Below are 17,952 nucleotides of genomic sequence, written 5' to 3' on the forward strand. Positions count from 1 at the left end.
CGGAGCGGGCGCTCGGTGCGGGCGGTCACCGCCGCTCTCGCCATGCGGGCGCTGCTGCTCCCCGCGCTCCTGCTCCCGGCGCTGGCCGCCGTGCGCGGCGCCGCCACGGTAAGGACGGGCCGGATCGGCACCGGCACCGGCACCGACGGGGCTCGGGACCGGGATCGCGATCGCGGCTCCGAGCGATCACGGCGGCGGTCGGGAGCGGGCAGGGCAGCCCCGTCGCTGCCGTGTCCCCGGCGGTCGCCGCTCCCTGTGCCCGGGCGGAGCGGCGGGGGCGCGACACGGGCAGCGGGCGGGGGTCCCGGGAAGGGCCGCGGTTCGGGTGCCGGCGCTGCCATCGCGGCGGGGCTCGGCGCAGGGAATGACCCGGGCTGTGGGCGCGTTCGAGCGCTTGGAAGGTGCCCAAGCCCCGGCGCTGCGGTGATGGGCGCTGCAATGAGCGACTCCGTGCCAGAGAGAGCAGCCCAGACAAGCCTTCCCCGCGGGGATGAGGAGCAGGAGCGGGACCGGGCAGCGGGGGGAGCCAGCCTCCCCCCGCATCCAGGAGCCCCCGGTTCCAGCTGGAACACGTCTCCCACGGGGTCAGTGGCCGTAGCGGGGCCAGGGCAGGGACACCGGGACCCAGCCCAGAGGAATGGTGGAGGGAGCAGCTACTGCTAGGATCACCAAATGTTAAGACAGGATTTTCCAAGACATTTGGTGGAAAACGACGCTAACGCAGCTGTTGTCGGGCAGCACTTAGCCTGGAACAGATATCCAGAGCCTGGAATGCCCTGTTGCTTGGCTTCCCGGCGGGGTGCCAGGGCTGATGCTGGCAGGACTCAGCGATCCACGCGGTGCCGTCTCCCTCCCCGCAGGTGCTGCCTGCTGTGCTCAGAGGTGTTTCCTCCATGCTTACCGTTGGATGAGATCCCATCGGTGGGCATGCATGTGCCACACAAGCGCTTGGCATGGCTGTGTCCCTGTGACCAGCACGGGACGCCCAAGCAGTGCCAGCGCCAGCGCCCGGGGCCTGGCTGCCGTCAGCCACGGCCCAGCCCTGCCAGCACCGTTCTGCCTCAGCTGCAGGACGTGTTTGACACTTTGTGCCAAGCCTGGGAGGAGGAGGAAGAGGAGGGTGACATGGTTTCCCTCCCGTGACGGGGACATGCCTTCCAGCAGCTGTGCCAGAGGCGTGCGGTGCGGCAGCTTATCAACACAGCGTGTTTTCCTCCAAGACGAGCCTTCTGGCAGCAGCCAAGGGACAGCTTAAAAGCTGTCCAAGGGTCATTGTCAAAGGTCCCGCTTTCTCCAAATAATGTCACAAACTCTGTGCTCACATGGATGCTCTTGCAAGCAGTCCCGGAAACTGGGAAAATTACCCAGCTCATAAAACTTGCAGTGAGGAAACACTCAGCAAAGTGCAGCGACAGTCTCCCACACCAGCCATGGGTGTGCAGCCCCTGGGAAGCTGGGACCTGCTCAGGAGGAGAGGCAGCAGCCACCTGCCAGCACCCTGGGCTGGGGTCTGCAGCGAGTGGGGGATGCAGGGGAAGAATCACCAGAGCCCCTGCAGGGCTGCACCAGCCCCCGACGCAGGTTTCTCGGGCAGCTCACAGATTCCCACCCGGAGAAAGCAGAGCAGCACGGGCTGCGTTCTGCACTCACGTCCCCAGCCACCTGTGTGCCGAGGTACCACGGCGGGCGACCCACGGAGTCTCCTCGCGTGGGAGCCTGTTTTTTAATACTTCCTTGCTTATGGGCTTTTCTGTATAAATAGAACGTGCAGTTCCTGTTTAGGGAAGCTGGCAGACGGCACAGCGAGGTTTAGAGTTACGGCCCCACGCGAAGGTGGGCGGCGGCCCGGGCGCGGTGCAGAGACACCCGCAGCGCGTTTGCCCACGCGGGACGGCCGTGGCCGGGTCCCCGGGAAGGGGCTGGCCCATCTTGCCGTGGGAGACGCGATGTGCGCCGGACACCTCCGCGATGTGCATTGTCACGGCTGCTGCGGTGTGTTCGCTGCTCTGGGCACCCTCCTGCTCAGCCCAGCCTCAGCGGGCCCGCCGTGCCTCCCAGCGCAGCGCAGGGTCACCCACAGCCTCAGGAACGAGCTTCCAGCCCAGGCAGCTGCAGCCCTGCCCTGCAGGAGGTGCTGGGAGCTGGCGGGGTCGCAGCATGTGCCGGGGGTCGGGCTGTGCCGCAGCAGTGGCTGGTGCTCTTCGCCAGGCTGGTTCCTGGCAGGAGCGGGGGACCCCAGCTTGGAACTGAAGCGGGGCTCAGCGGGGAGGATGTCCCGTGGGATTCCCGCAGGGATGTGTGCTGACGCTGCCCGCGGCAGAGCAGCAGCTCCGGGCGCTGCTGGTGCGCGCAGCGGGGCCGGCAGCTCCGGCCGGGCTGGGACTCCTCCTGCCTGTTTGCACAAGTGCCGGCCTGGCCTTGGGGGAGGTCAGGGGCCCCGGGGACGTGCGAGCCTGGCGAGGTGGTGTTTGGGGAGGGGGTCCCTGCCCCGCTCCCTGCTGCGAGCTTGATTAGATTCTGCTCAATTTACAGCCCTTTGGCTTCCTGGTGTTTCCCCGCAGCCAGCAGGACCTGCTTTCCCTTTGAACGAAAGAGGGGTTTTTGAAATGCAAAATGTGTGAAGTTCTGCAGCCCTTCAGAAAGGGGAGGAGGCCCCTGGCCCCTGTGGGCTGCGGGGAGCTGGGGGTCCGTGCCCAGCTCGGGGGGCGCCGCTGCCCCGGTGCCACAGCGGCGCCGGAGGGAGGGTCCGTGCGCGGCCGTGGGCGCTGCCTGGTGCAGGACACGGCCCCGGGGGCCTCTGCCCTTTCCCACGCCGCTCTGCGCTCCGCTGTGGTCCGCGGAGGACCGGGAGCCAGAGCTCAACTCGTTTCCCAGCTCTGCCACCGTTCTGTTTCCCAGGATGAGTCAGAGTCCCTGTGGGCAGAGCCCTCTCCCTCCGGGGTCACCGCGCCGCCTCTCGCTGCTCTCCCACCCTCCCGGGCGCAGGGAGCAGCGCATCCCCGCTCCTGGGACACCCAGAGCCTGGCCAGGCTCCTGCCAGCCCAGGGGTCCCCCGCAGGTGCACAGCTGGTGGCAGGGGGTGGGAGGGACTCAGCTCCCCTGTTCCTGAGCACAACGGGAGAAATGAGCTAAACCGGCCGAAAAGCACCCTGGGCTCTGTAGCGTGAATCAGGGCCATGTGTGGAAACAAGGGAGTCCTTGAGCCTGTGCCTCGGGCCATCGCAGCAGGCTGAGGGGCCGAGCTCACCCCGAGGTGAGCATGTCACCACGAACAACGAGCCCTGTGTGGGCTCGGAGCCGTGCCGTGGGGGCACAGAGGCGCTGCTGGGTCTTCTTGCCACCATCCCTGCTCACTGAGGTCTTGCTGGAGGCTGGGAAGCAGCCACAGAAATGAGACTGAAGTACCTGGGCCACAAAACACTGCAGGGATGAGCAGCTCCCTGGGCTTTGTCACTGTCAGCCTGGCTGCAGAATGGTGGGACAGGGTGCTTGGGACTAGACTGTGCCTCTCTCTGGGGCACAGCCACGAGCCCCAGGGCAGTGGGAGATCTCCAGGCAAGCAGCAGTGGGGGAGTTGGCTATGATGTTCTGCTGGGGTTGGCGAGGCCCTGTGGGACACCCCGGTGGGGCACCGGGCTCATCACGTGTCCCGCAGGCTCTGGGTGACGTGGACCAGGTCCGGATGACCTCCGAGGGCTCCGACTGCCGCTGCAAGTGCATCCTGCGGCCGCTCAGCAAGGACGCCTGCAGCCGCGTCAGGAACGGCAGCGCGCGCGTGGAGGATTTCTACACCGTGGAGACGGTGAGCTCGGGGGCTGACTGCAAGTGCTCCTGCACCGCGCCCCCCTCCTCACTCAACCCCTGTGAGAATGAGTGGAAGATGGAGAAGCTGAAGAAACAGGCCCCTGAGCTCTTCAAGGTAGCTGTGTGTGGTGGGACTGGGGGCCAGACCCCGTCCCCACGCTGTGCCGCCGTGCCCCTGCCCCGTGCCCCGTGCCCTAGCCCTTACCCCAGCCCCATCCCTGCGTCCCCTCTGCAGCTGCAGGCCATGGTGGACCTGCTGGAGGGAACGCTGTACAGCATGGACCTGATGAAGGTGCACTCCTACATCAGCAAGGTGGCGGCGCAGATGAACACGCTGGAGGAGGTGAGTGAGCTCCAGCAGCCCCATCCCCGCAGTGCTCCCCGCTGCACAGCTCAGGGCTGTCTGTGAGCTCCCTGAACGGGACTCCAGCCTCTCCCTCCCTCTCCTGCAGACCATCAAGACCAACCTGAGCAGGGAGAATGACTTCATGAAGGAGAGCGTCCAGCACCTCACCGAGCAGATGAAACGCTACGAGAACTACTCTGACATCATGATCAGCATCAAGAAGGAGATCTCCAACCTGGGCTACCAGCTGCTGCAGAAGGATGCGGCTGCCGTCCCCGAGAGCAAGGCACAGGTATCCCAAGGCACAGGTACCCCGCAGCCAGCCCCGTGCAGGCACAGTGGGTGCTGCCAGGCAGGGCCAAGCTCCCCCAGGCTCGTGGAGGATCCTTGGGGTAACCCCTGGGCTGCTGCCCACTGCCTGGCACGGCAGTGGCAGGGAGGAGTAGGGCACGGGAGGGAAGGGGGTCCAACCAGGCTGTGCCCCCCAGGACACGACAGGAGGCCGAGAGAAGGAGGCGGGACGGTACCCCAGCACCCGCAAGGCTCTGGGGGACAGGGCAGGCCCCCGAGCGCCCAAGGAGAAGCCGCTGAAGCCCGAAAAGCCCAAAAAGGAGAACACCAAGGCCAGGGCGGGGTCCCAGCCCACGGCCAAGCCCAAGCCCCCGGCGCAGCAGCAGACTGTGGTCCGAGGCATCACCTACTACAAGGTCGGGCAGGCGGGAGCGGCGGAGGGTCCGGCCGGCGGCCGCGGTGAGTCTGGAGGCAGGGTGGGGATGGGGGGCAGGGAGGGCACCTCTCACCGAGGCAGGGGGCCAGGGCTGCCCTGACAAACACAGTAACCCCCAGCTCATCCCCCCACAGAGAGCTCTGTGAGAGGGGCAGCCGCGTCAGAGCAGCAGGAGGACAGGGGCCCCCCGCCCCCCTCAGCTGAGGGCACCCCAGCCCAAGCTGTTGCACGGGCAGAGAGCACCATGCCCAGCACCACGGCTGTGCCCAGCAGTGCCCCGGCCCCCCGCAGCACCGCCCGCAGCCCCCCCAGCCCCGGGCAGGGCGCCGACCGCACCGGGGACCCCGAAACACCAAACAGAGGTGGGTGAGAGGGGGTGGTTGGCACAGGGCACCCAGCCCTGTGCTCCCAGTGGCCCTGCCGAGCTAAGCCAGCAGGAATCTGCCACGGGGAAGGAGCAGCAGAGTCAGCTGCCTGGGGCAGGGATAAGCCTTCCTCTTCCTCCCTCTGGCACCCAGTGAAGGAGGCGGAGTGCGAGGGCACTATCGAGTCCGTGGAGCCCCCCACGGAGCACCACAGCTACGGGCGCAATGAGGGGGCCTGGATGAAGGACCCAGCAGCCAAGGATGACCGCATCTATGTCACCAACTACTACTATGGGAACAGCCTGGTGGAGTTCAGGAGCCTCGACAACTTCAAGCAGGGTGAGGGGCAAGCAGCCGAGTGGGCACAGGGGTCCTGGCTCCTCCTAGGAGGGTGTCCAGTGCTGTGTGACACAGCTGTGCTGGGTCCTGGGGTGGTGGGCAGCTGAGGGGAGTGCCCAGAGGGCAGCAAGGGTGACACAAGTCCCCTGCTGCTGCTGCCATGCTCTGGCCATCGTGCGTGGGACCCCTGTGCTGTGGAGGGTCTCAACACCTCTCCCACCCACTCACAGGCCGCTGGAGCAACCTCTACAAGCTGCCCTACAACTGGATTGGCACCGGGCACGTGGTGTACAAAGGGGCATTCTACTACAACCGTGCCTTCACCAAGAACATCATCAAGTATGACCTGAAGGAGCGGTACGTGGCAGGCTGGGCACAGCTCCATGACGTGGTGTACGAGGACACGACGCCCTGGAAGTGGAGGGGCCACTCGGACATCGACTTCGCCGTGGATGAGAGCGGGCTTTGGGTCATCTACCCCTCGGTGGACTATGACTACTCCCAGCAGGAGGTGATCGTCCTCAGCCAACTTGACCCCATGGACCTCTCGGTGCGCAAGGAAACCACCTGGAAGACGGGGCTGAAGCGCAACACGTACGGGAACTGCTTCATCATCTGTGGCATCCTCTACGCTGTGGACACCTACAGCCAGAAGGAAGGGCAGATCTCCTATGCCTTCGACACGCACACAGACACGGAGGCAGAGCTCCGACTGCCCTTCCTCAACCACTACTCCTTCACCACGCAGGTCGACTACAACCCCAAGGAGAAGGTGCTCTATGCCTGGGACAATGGCCATCAGATGACGTATGGGCTCCGCTTCGTGGTCTGAGTGCCCGGGCGGGTCCCACTGCACTCCTGCGCCGTGCCTGGCTGGGGCACCCTGACGCAGCCTGGCCCTGGCACCCCAGCTCCAGCCAGGGCTGTGGCAAGAGCCCGGCTTCCACCCCAAAACCTTCCCCATCTGCTATGGCCGTCGCCTGCACCGTGCCCACTGCGCTGCAGGGCAGGGAGAGCACATGAGAGCAGCCCCCAGCAGACACCCCTGTGACAACGTGGCCCCCGGGGCCGTGGCAGCTCGGCCAGCATCGCCTTCCCTGGGACACAGAGAGGAGCCCAGCCTGCATCCCTCTGCCTCTGCAGCAGCGCACTGAGCGCTTCCCGCACTGCGCCCAGCCCGCCGGGGCCGCGTGTGCCACCGCTGCCGCCGTGCCAGCGCCGGGACCGCGTGTGCCACCGCTGCCGCCGTGCCAGCGCCGGGACCGCGTGTGCCACCGCTGCCGCCGTGCCAGCACTGGGACAGCCCCGTGCCCTGCCCGCGCCCAGCCCCGTGGGCCCCCTCACTGCCAGGCGCCAGGAACAGGTGCCAGTTGCTATTTTAGGAAGTGTGGTTAAGATGCCTTTGCTTTTGCTGACCATGGGTTTGTTATTTAAATGCATTCACTGGAGCCCTGCAAGTCCCCTTCGGCAGCAGGCGGGGAGGAGCGTGCCTGGAGTGCCCTGCTCGAACACCTGCCCGCACGCCTGCCCGCACGCCTGCCCTCAGCCCGCCCTCAGCCCTGTCTTCACCTCTTCCCTCACCTCTGCTCTCACCTCTGCCCTCACCTCTGCTCTCAGCCCTGTCCTCACCTCTTTCCTCACCTCTGCTCTCACCTCTTCCCTCACCTCTGCTCTCAGCCCTGTCCTCAGCCCTGCCCGCACTCAGCACGGGGCAGGGCAGCCTTGGGCCTCTCACTCTCTGTGTGAGGCAGAGCGAGGGGCTGCGAGCGCTTGGCTTGGTTTTGGTCATTTTAGACATGAACAGTACTAAAACATAACAGATGTGAGAGCGGGCTGCGTGTGTTGTCATTTGTGCTGGAGCTGGGCAGGGTGGGTGCTCTCCATCCCCGTCCCGCACTGTGCCTGTCCCTCGCCATCCTTGTCCACTGACCCCACTTCCACGGCCAGGAGTGCCAGGGGCTGCTGTCACGGCTGTTGCACCCCTTGCAGGCACATCTGCCCAGAGCGGGCACCCCGCGTCTCCCCGGCAGCACCAGCACGGTGCCACGGCAGTGCAGAGCCGGAGGGTCCGGGACAGACCCGGGACAGCAGCCGCTGCCGGGTGCTGGGGAGCAGCTTTGGCATTGTCCAGCCTGAGCTGCAGCCCGGGAGCGCCGGGAGCGCGGAGCAGCTGAGCGTGGGCCCGGCGAGCAGCTGCCCTGACCTGCTCCGAGCTTGGCGAGCGCGGAGCTGCCGGGGGGCCCGGGGGAGAGCAGCGTCCCCTCGGGCCCGGCGCCCTCCCGTTCCCGTCCCCTCGGTCCCTCCGGCCCCGCACGCACCGGCTCCGCCGCGGGCGCCTCGTGCTGCGGAGCTGGCACCGAGCGTGTCCCTGGATGTGAAAGGCTTCCCGCTGCGAAGACCTGAAGCTGGTGCCAGGCGCGGGGCAGCCTGGCTCCCCCCTTCTCCTGGCCCCACGCTGCTCCCAGGTCCTCCTCTGGCTCACGGCACCCCTGCCCCTGCCCCTGCCCCTGCCCCTGCCCCTCTTCCTGCTCCTGCCCCTGCTCCTGCTCCTGCCCCTGCTCCTGCTCCTGCCCCTGCTCCTTCCCCTGCCCCTGCCCCTGCCCCTGCCCCTGTTCCTGCTCCTGCCCCTGCTCCTGCTCCTGCCCCTGCTCCTGCCCCTTCCCCTTCCCCTTCCCCTTCCCCTTCCCCTGCCCCTGCCCCTGCTCCTGCCCCTGCCCCTGCCCCTGCCCCTGCCCCTGCTCCTGCCCCTGCTCCTGCTCCTGCCTTGCTCCTGCCCTGCTCCTGCCCCTGTCCCTTCCCCTGCCCCTGCCCCTGCCCCTGCTCCTGCCCCTGCCCCTGCCCCTGTTCCTGCTCCTGCCCCTGCTCCTGCCTTGCTCCTGCCCTGCCCCTGCCCTTCTCCTGCCCCTGCCCCTGCCCTGCCCCTGCCCCGAGCCCCTGCGCTGGCCCTGCACTGCCTCCTCGCCGGGCCGCGGGTCCTCGCCACCAGAAAGGAGCCAGCCGACTTTCCCCCGGACTAGGTCCCTGCCAGGCTTTTATCTAGCGATCCCCAGCAAATCCCTGTACAAACAATACGGATTTCTGACATTTTTTTGTGGTAAAGTAAACTCCCAGCACATCTCTAATTCCAGGGCTTTGTTGTTCTTCTGCAGGGGCTGCTGTGGCTCCGCGCTGTGCTGGGCTGGGCTACGGACACCCCTCGGTCAGAAAACATGGGAAGGGAGGAACGAAACCCACATGGTCAGAGCACTACGTTGTGTTGGGTCCTTTGGGCTGTGCAGGGGACTGTCAGTCCCAACAGCCCTCTGTGAGCTGATCTCTGTTCTGGCACGGGTCCCTGATGGCCGGCCCTGGTATCTGGTCCCACGTTCTGCCCCTGGTCCCAGTTCAGGTGCAGGACAAGCCAGGCTGGGGAGGACGGGGACCCCGAGCAGGACACAGTGGGGATATGTTGGGGGGGCAGGATGGGCTCCCACTGCGACAGGCGCTGCTGACTTCCAGACATTCCTCCTGTGCGTGGCCGGCACCACCTCGGCTCATAACGTGATTAAAAGATTAAAATCTCTCAGTTCAGCAGCAAGCAGCAAATGAAGCTTGAGACAGGGATGTTGGGGGGCTGTGGTGCTCAAAGCCCCCGTGACAGCGATGTGGCGCCTGGGGAAGGGCAGCTGAGGCCATCTGGGCAGGGGGCTCTTGTGCCACAGCCCTTGCTCCCAAAATCTCCTGCTGTCCTTGGTGTAGCCGGGCAGTGAGCCCTGATCCCCCCCGGCCCCATCTCAGTTACTGGCCGGGCTGGTTTGTTTGTGGTGGTTTTGCCTCTTCCTGGCCCCGCTGCCCGGGCTGGCGTCCTGCTCTCCCCACGGTGCCAGCCCTGATGAGCTGTCTCGGGGCTGAGGTGAGCCAGGGGTGGCCAGTCTTTGGGTGGGCAGGATGTACAGTGGGCAGGTGACATCCTGGCCAGAGCCTGCCCATGGCACTCACTGAGGGTGCACCAAAACCTCAGTTCCACCCCAGGAGCTGCCTCCACCTGCATCCCCTGCAGCTCAGCTGTCTGGGCACTGCCAGGCTCCAGGAGCAGGGGCTTGGCAGAGGGCTCTGCTGGGGACATGGTGCCCAGCCATGCCAGTAGCCCCCAGGTCATCCCTGGGGAGCAGAAAGCTCAGTGGCAGTGCCACAGCCCTCATGCTGCCCATGCTGGGACATGTTTGGTGGGAGAATGCTGGTGCCACCGGAGCCTCCGGTTAGTCTCCAGGAGCTGCAGGGAGGTGCAGGGACATGGTGTGATATGGAGACACAGGTGCCAAGGCTGACGACCCCGAGCAGCTGTGGGAAAGGGCAGGGCAGCGGGTGGTGGGTGGTGGCGGTGGCCGGAGGGAAGGGAGGGGACCACGGGCCTTGGCGGTGCTGCCGCTGACTCACTCACCAGTGGAAACAGAAATCTTTCCCAGGCTTACACCACCAGCTCCACAGCACCCTGGTCTTGCCATGGCAACCCCTCGGGCTGGCTGGGTGCACCTGCAAATACCCCTTCTCTGGCAGCACCCATGGCATGGCACGGCACGGCGCGGCACGGCAGGGAGCAGGGGGCTCTCATGGCTGGGCTCTGATGCAAGGGCTTTCTCCATCTCCCTGCGGATGCACAGCCAGGCTGGCTGGGAGCCAGGAGCCCCGCAGGGAGCAGCCCCAGCCCCGGGAGCCCCAGGGCCACCTCGGCCCGGGAGCCCCAGGCCGGCGGGAGCCGAGCCCTGCGGCGCTGGGTGCAGACACTGCCCGAATTCATGGCGCAGCAGGACCAGGGCAGCGTGGGGCAAGTCCTCCCCCAGACCAGCCAACAAAACGGGCATTCAGGGCCGGCGCGGGCGGCTGCCCTGGGCAGACCCAGGCCATCTGTGAGGCCAGCAGGACGCGGCATTCTCCTGCCAGGCCTCTCAGCCTGGGGCTTGTGGTCACCAGATGCACCAGACACGCTGCTCGCACGCAGCCACGCAGGGCCGGCTCTTCCAGCATGCCTGTGCTGGGCACGGCACAGCCGAGGGAACGGCGGCGTGCCCAGGTGGTGGCTCCCAAACTCCCTGCCCCACAAAGCACCTGCATGTCCCTCCATGTCCCACTGCCCACACTGTGTGCAGAAAGCAGGGACAGCCCTGGGGCAGCGCTCAGGGCAGCGGCCAAGGACCATCCTGAAGAAGGAAGGTGACAGGAGTGGTGACAGGAGCATTAGGAGAGCTGGGGGATTGTGTCCATCATAGCAAACACCAGCCAAGGGAGGTGGAAAGCCCAGGACCCACCTTTTTTGGTTTACAGTTGGACTCAATCTTGAGGGTTTTTTCCATCCTAAAAGACTCTGTGATTATACAGCTCACATCTGCTCTGCCCCTCTGCAGCCCCTCCTCCCCAGCCCCCAGGCCCTGCCCTAGATGCAGAACTGGGTCCAGGAGTGGATGCTGCCAGCTCCCACTGACACCATCCGCCCCGGGCCGGTCCCGCTGTGCTGGGCAGAAACATCTGGTCCTGTTGGATGTGTTCCAGGGCACAGGGCCAGGGCTCCCTCTGCGGCAGCACCAGCCCTGGGCCATGCCCTGCAGCCAGCCAGCAGCTGCTCCTCTGTCCTCATCCCCGCCCGGGAAATTATTTATTTGTTGAGGAACGTCTTTTCCCAGGAAACCTCCCCAGTGCTGAGGGACATCTTCAGTTACAAGGAGCAAATAAACAGTTTGAGTTTGTGAGGCTCTGACGCTCTGCAAACACCGGTGCTAAACCCAGGGCTGGTGTTGGGCAGCTGTGTGGGGTCAGTGCTGAAGCACGGCGGGGTCCCAGACCGACCCCACAGCCAGGCCGGAGGGGACAGGAGCCACACAGCCTGCAGGGACACAGGGGACATGCTGTGTGGTCCCACAGAGGCACTGCAACGCTGGGATGCTCTGGGGAGGGGTGGCCCTTAGCTGGGGGTTCCTGCCACTGGCCTCCCTTGCTCTGGGACCAGCAAGGCTTGAGAGTGTACACTCAGCCCTGACAGCAGGGAGCTGGGGCAGCATGGGCACCCTCTGGGGCTGGCTGGTAAACAGAGAACAAGCACAGACCACTGGAGACCCCAGCCACGACAGGCTCTGCCTTGCTCTCACAGCAGGAACAAGAATGTTCTCTACCTGTGTCCTGAAGGAAGCTCATCACTTCACCTCTGTCCTCTCAATCAGTCTGTTGTTCCTGGTCACTTAAAGGACTCCTTGTCTGCAGGATGTCTCCTGTGACAGGGCAATTCTGATGGAAGGACAAGACTGGTTGGTTTTGTCACACAGCTATGGGTGGATGGAGTAATTCAGCCCCAGGATTTACTGCAGTGCCAGAAACATGTTCACCTCCTCAAATGGCTGCTGTGGCCTGTGCACAAACTGAATTCTGAGCTGTTCTCCAGGACTGCCTCCCACTGCAGCATGGGGATGGCTCCTGGATGTTCAGTGCCTGCCCAGTTGGGATTTTCTCTCGTTTTTGTGTTCCCCACCCTCTTGTTACTGATTGGCATGCCAGTGATCTGTACTGACTGGATCCTTCAGACAGCAGATCCCCTCCTGGCAGTGCAACTGCTCCATGGCTGGGGTGGAAGGTGACACCTGGAGCACACCCTCACCCTGTCACCAGCCTCTGCAGTGCAGTTGAGGCCGTTTTTGCTTTGCTGTGCTGTCAGGAACGCTGACAGAGCTGCTGGGGCAGCACAGGGCACACAGCTCTCCAGAGAGAAGCCTGAGTGCAGTCAGGCACGATCTGGCAGCAGCCGCCTGCCCCATTCCCAGCACAGGGGCTCGGTCCCTCTCCTGCCTCCCTCTGGCATCCAGCTCCTGGGATGGGAGTGGTGGATCTGGGATCCTCACAGGGTGCTCCTGCTCCTGGGGAGGCAAGCAGCTCATGCTCCCCCTGGAGCAGCTCTGCTGGCCCCAGCAGGACACGGAGACACGGCCCCTGTGACCCTGCCCGGGAGCAGAGCCCAGCCAAGGAGCCGCTTCCCACGCAGCTCCCCGGCCCCGCGCTGTGCCAGCTCCCGCTGCCAGGCACGTCCCACCACCCCGGCTCCACACAAAGCCTCGGCACAGCCCAGGTGACATCACAGCAGCCACCCCTCCAATGCCACCATGTAGGGCAAACTCCCTGCAACACACGTGGTCAGGCCTCTGGATAAAACTAGCTTGAGGCTTACAAATCCTTAACTGAGGGAGCAGAATTAAGATATTTTTCCTAAACAGAATCTGGATCCAATCTAGGAACTCCCTAATGGATAGGGAATTTTTTATGTTCGAATGCATTGGCTGCACTAACACAAACCATGAGTGCTGCAGCCCTCACGCTCCAGCAGCACTGTGGAACTCTTCCTCACAATCAGGACCAAAAAAGGCTTTTGGAATTGCAATTCCCTCTCTGAGTCCCAAAGTACTCCACGGGGGACAAAGACAAACCATTTAACCCGTGCTGTGCTTTGCAGGTATAAAGTGTGCAATTGTGAGGCCATGGAAGTTCAGAGCTTTTTTCATACCCTGAGCTCACACAGAGAACACCTGGCCTGACACTTTCCCCAAGGGGGTTCTCCTTAGCTAAAAGCTGCCCAGGGATCTGAACCAAGCGCTGACAAGTTTCCATCATGTCCTGTAAAATCCTTCAGCTAATTAATTTATTTATATTAACCCTTCAACACTGGCACAAGATAAAATTTTAAACTGTGATAAATAGTGATAAGTATTGACTGATTACCAGCATTTGTGAAAAGCTTCCAATTCTGCATCAGTCTCAGGTTAAATACTTCTTACACGTTTGGATGAACCGGCCTCACAGATCTGTACCCATCCACGCCTGTTCCTCAGAGGAAAATAAAACTGCCAGGTCTGTATTTTCATTAGCAGCTGCAGTTTAAACACTTTCTGTGAATCCTTCCATTTCCCTCCATTAGGCTGATGACTTCTTTATGGCCTCTTCACCCACCACCACCAAGGAAACCACCAGAGACACTTCCAAACCAAACTCCCTTTAATGAGCCATGCCCAGACCCCAGCCCCGCTCGGGGCTATGCCTTGATGGCGAATTTCCTGGCTGGGTACAAACGTTCTTTTCGCTGCTGCTTCTTGGTCTTCAGGTTCTCCTCGTGCTTGTTGAGCCTGCGCCGCATGGCCCGAGTCTTCTTGGGCCGCAGGTCCAGGGGCTTGTACTTCTTGCCCTGTTTGCAAAGACACACAGCAGCTGAGCTGAGCTCCTGCCACAGCACCAGCCCCACCCCAGCCCCTTTTCCTTGGGACCATCACTACAGCCTGGACGTTCAGGAGACTCCACTGGAAACACCAGTGGATGGTAACTTCTGCAGCAACTCTGACTCAGGGTTAAGTAAAGCCTGATCTTACAAGCCCCTGTTATCCAGCACCTCTTGAAAAGATCTTTTTTCCCCAGCCAATATGACCTAATTCAAACTCCAGGAAGTGATAGTTTAAAAATTACAGAACCTTATCGAACTGAAGAATTTCTTGGTCACCTGTGAAATTATTAAATTTAAAATAAAAGAGTATCTGCATATCTGCAAACTACATCTCTAAGCAAATTCACCCCATCCCACAGAAGGGATGCTGGCAGAGCACTCTCCTGCAAAAGCAGACTCACACCAAGCGTGCAGAATTCTCGCACTAATATTTAAAAAGCAACTGTGACCAGAGAACTTTACACTGAACATAAATTATAGTTTTTCAAGTTTTAAAGCTTTTAAGTAGCAATCCTTCCCACAAACTTTGTAACTGTGAACGGTAAGAATGTAAAGGCCACTTATGGAAAATGCCTGTCCTTACCTTGTAGAACTTCCTCAAGTTCTCCTTCTGGGTCTGGTTGATGACAGTCAGGACTCTTGCAATGGATTTGCGCACCACACGGCTGCAGGGGGACAGAGAGGGATGTGAGGACAACCCGCAGGAGCTGCTCCAAGGCTCGCACCCGAGATCCAGAGCCCTGTGCGCTCCCCTGACACTGAGCCACACCGCAGCGACCACCGGCAGCGCCCGGCCAGCACCTCTGAGCCGACACACAGCGGCCTCGGGCCCGCCGGGACGCGCTCCCTTCCACGCCGGTTTTCCGGAGCACACACCACCGCAGCCCGCGGCAGCGGCTCTCGGCACGGCGCGCCCGGCCCCACTCACATCTTGGACAGCTTGGAGGCGGCCCCGCCGGTCACTTTGGCCACGCGCAGCTGGGACAGCTCCACCTTGAGATCCTCCAGCTGCTTCAGCAGCTCCTCCTTCTTCTTCCCGCGCAGGTCCCGGGCCTTGATCTTGGCCTGCGGGCGGACAGGCCGTCAGTGCCCGCGCCCGATCCCCGGGCCCGCGCCCGCCCTCCCTCAGCCCCGCGCCGCCCCTGTGCGGGCCCCGGGCCCGCGGGATTGGGCGGACTGCCGGGACTCCCGGTCCCGACTGCCGGCGGGTCCCGGCGCCGTTCCCGCAGGATGCTGATGGATCCCCGAGTGCCGTTCCCGCGGGATGCCGGCGGATGCCGGCGGATTCCCGAGCGCGGCCCGGCTCTCTCACCATGGCGGCGGCGGAAAGGCGGAAGCGGCGCAGGGACGGGGGCGGTGCCGCGGCAGGACCGTACCAAGGCGCGCAGGCGGGGGGAGGAGCCCCGGTGGTCCCTGCCGGGCGCTGACAGGCAGGGCGGGAGGCACGGCCGGCCCCGGGCTCTGGGGCTGCAGCCCCGCGGGAACCGCTCGCTGCTGCGGCTGCCGCCCCCGCCGTCCCCCGGCCGCCGGAGCCCGGTCAGACCGCAGCCGGTGTTCTCACGCTGGCCGAGGTGCGGCACTCTTACACCGGCAGTGATGGGGACGTGATGGCGGGCGTGGCGGGAGCGGCCGCCGCGGCACGGCGGAGCAGGGGTAGGGGCAGGGTCAGGGCTGTGCGCACAGGCGGCCGCGCGGGACGGACAGACGGACGGACAGACGGGCCGGTCTCGCTCCCCGCGGCGCCGCCGCCGCCGTATCCAAGCAGCCGCCGCGCCTCACCGGCAGTGCGCGGGAGGGCGGGGCCTCTCGATTGACGGCCGGAGCAGCCAATCAGAGCGCCGTCTCGCCGTTAGCCCGGGCGCGCGGCCAATAGGAGCGCGCGGGGGCGGGGCGGACCGGCGCGGACCGGCGCGAGGCGGCAGCCGCGCTCCCCGAACCTCGGCGGCGCTGCGGCCGCGCCCGGACCGGCACCGTGGTCGGGAGCGGCGGGTACGGGCGGTGAGCGGGACCGTCCGGCGGCGCCTGCCCCGCTCCGGCCCGGCCTCCAGGTGCGGGGGGCGGAGCGGCGGCGCGGGCGGGCGCGGGCGGGGCGGGGGCGGGCGGGAGCGGCGGTGGCGGCTGCGGGCGCCTCAGGGCAGGCCCGGCGGCGGCGCGCCCCTCACCGCGGTCTCGCCCCCGCAGAGCTCCGGGCCCGGCGGAAGAGCCCCGCCGCGCGTGGCAGCCCAGGTAAGGCGGCAGGTGCGGGCGGGGCTGCGCGGAGCATCCCCCGGTGCCCCGGCGGGTCCGTGCCCGGTGCCGCGATGACGGGCGGCGGGGGCGGGAGCCGCCGAGGCCCGGCGGCGGCACGGCGCCGTGCTCGCCGCTGTCTTTGCTGGTAACGGAGAGGAGGAACGCGATGTGACACGTCTGACGCTTAGGCCTGGGCTGGCAGCGTAGCGGCGATGATCGCCCGAGCCATCCCCCGTTAACTTCTCCGTTCCTCGCGCTCCCTTCCCGCCCGCGGCGGGCGAGGCTGCCGGTGCTGGGCACGCCGCTGACAGCCAGCGCCGGTCGGCATCGGCAGACGAGCCCGCTGGGATGGAATGTTGCAGGATTTTACGGCAGCAGTCTGTGCAGTGCTGGATAGCCAAGCTGCCGGTTCGATGGAATCATCATGGGTTTGTTCTGATTTTAAACTTCCATCGCAGCAGTTCCCTTGTCACCGATTTTTATTTGTTTGTGTACAGAGAGGTGGCTTGAGCAGTAGGTGACATGAGATGCCCTTGGGGATAGAAGCTGGGTGGTTGTTACATTGTGTCATCCCCTCAAATTTCTTGCCTTATAAAAATGTCCATAACCTGTTTAAGCATTCAAGATCAAGGCTGCAGGTTTTCGGCTCTTGGTCTAATCTCCCACCACAGAATAAGACCTGTTTTCATCAATGTCTGAGTTGCATGTCTGTCATTTAATAACCAGACTCCAAGCTTCTACGCTTTAGCTCTGTCTGGGCCAAGCGTTTCTAGTCCTTCAAGCTGCAAAATGGACCCCTTAATAAAAAAAAAAATAAAAAATCTGGATTTTGCACGAGCTATCCAAATGCAACCTATAATTCATGGCATCTTGTCCAAGCTAATGCAAAGCAGAGCTGTGAGACCCAATGAAGACTAAAATGTGAGTGAGTCTCCCTGAATGCGTGTGCTTCCCTCTGCTCCTGCAGGCAGCAGGACTGCAAATTGTAGAAAATCATCCTGGGTGTTGCTGTGGGATCTGCAGGTGCAGTTCCTGCTGGGGTCTCCTCACCTCGCCTGACCCCGTGGTGTGGTGGTTGTGCTGTCCCTGGCACGGTGGAGGAAGCACTTCGGGAGCCTGGTGCCCTGCTGGGGATTGTGTGCGTAGAAAGAAGAGGCTTCATTTTCAAATCAGATTTATACAGTCTCATTCAAGATGTTTGGATAAATTGGACCACGATTTATGTTAAATGAAAGAAAGAGTGAGTCACTTCACCAGGAGCAGAGAGCATTATTCTCCAGTCATCCTGGGCTGCCAGAGCAATACAGACAGTCGTGAATGTGATGGCCAGGTCCTTTACTGCAGAAAATAGAAAAACCATTCAAACTATATGGAGAGAGGGAATGTTGTGCTACAAAGGAGAATGTGATCATTGTTTTGTCTTGATATGTAGCTACACTACACTATCAAAATTCAGTTGGCAATCCATGTCCCTTACAAACAAGGGAATATTTTATCACAACGATGTCTAGTTGGGCTTTGCTCTATGTGTAAGAACGATACTGCATTCTGTGCTCTTTTGAGAAAGTCGATCTACAAGTGATAAAGATGCTGAGAGTGCATTCCAGTGGGAGGAACATGAAGCTCATTGTTAATCATTTCTGTGTGCCCGTTTTATTTTGTGGAGGGAAGTAATAAAAATGGAGTGTAACGATTCAGAACATCGAGAAGCTTCTAACCCGAGCCGGTTCTGCACTGGGCTCAGATGGCCTGGCAGGGGGGGCACAGGTTTGGGGAGGTGGGAGCCGGGGGCTGCAGCTCTCCCACGCTGCTGCTCCTGTCACATGATGCTCTGCACAGTCCCCTGCTCGCACTGCAGCTGCCTCGCCGCCGTGTGCCACTCGCATCTCCCCTCTTCTTGCATCACTTTTATTCT

The 17,952-nt window shown here is 63.1% G+C and overlaps 3 protein-coding genes across 3 annotated transcripts in view; 2 read left to right on the forward strand and 1 right to left on the reverse strand.

Moving 5' to 3' along the window:
- OLFML2A (olfactomedin like 2A) lies at window positions 1–6,781 on the forward strand. The gene is made up of 8 exons (XM_021543807.3): window positions 1–108; window positions 3,656–3,919; window positions 4,040–4,147; window positions 4,257–4,442; window positions 4,639–4,900; window positions 5,012–5,239; window positions 5,396–5,581; window positions 5,812–6,781. Exons 1-8 carry the CDS (start codon window positions 43–45, stop codon window positions 6,411–6,413), a joined length of 1,902 nt encoding a protein of 633 aa, XP_021399482.2. The 5' UTR covers window positions 1–42; the 3' UTR covers window positions 6,414–6,781.
- A 6,789-nt stretch (window positions 6,782–13,570) lies between these two features.
- On the reverse strand, window positions 13,571–15,205 carry RPL35 (ribosomal protein L35). The gene is made up of 4 exons (XM_021543700.3): window positions 15,121–15,205; window positions 14,737–14,873; window positions 14,392–14,473; window positions 13,571–13,775 (listed from the first exon to the last, which is right to left on the reverse strand). Exons 1-4 carry the CDS (start codon window positions 15,121–15,123, stop codon window positions 13,626–13,628), a joined length of 372 nt encoding a protein of 123 aa, XP_021399375.1. The 5' UTR covers window positions 15,124–15,205; the 3' UTR covers window positions 13,571–13,625.
- Window positions 15,122–17,952, forward strand: part of SCAI (suppressor of cancer cell invasion) — a 37,856-nt gene continuing 35,025 nt past the window's right edge. Inside the window, exons 1-4 of the mRNA XM_031506332.2 lie at window positions 15,122–15,180; window positions 15,239–15,379; window positions 15,662–15,856; window positions 15,990–16,034. Of these exons, the coding sequence (XP_031362192.2) occupies window positions 15,122–15,180; window positions 15,239–15,379; window positions 15,662–15,856; window positions 15,990–16,034 (440 nt within the window). The remainder of the gene's footprint in view (window positions 15,181–15,238; window positions 15,380–15,661; window positions 15,857–15,989; window positions 16,035–17,952) is intronic.

This window comes from Lonchura striata, chromosome 22 (assembly GCF_046129695.1).
Source record: "Lonchura striata isolate bLonStr1 chromosome 22, bLonStr1.mat, whole genome shotgun sequence".
NCBI classification, from domain to species: Eukaryota; Metazoa; Chordata; class Aves; order Passeriformes; family Estrildidae; genus Lonchura; species Lonchura striata.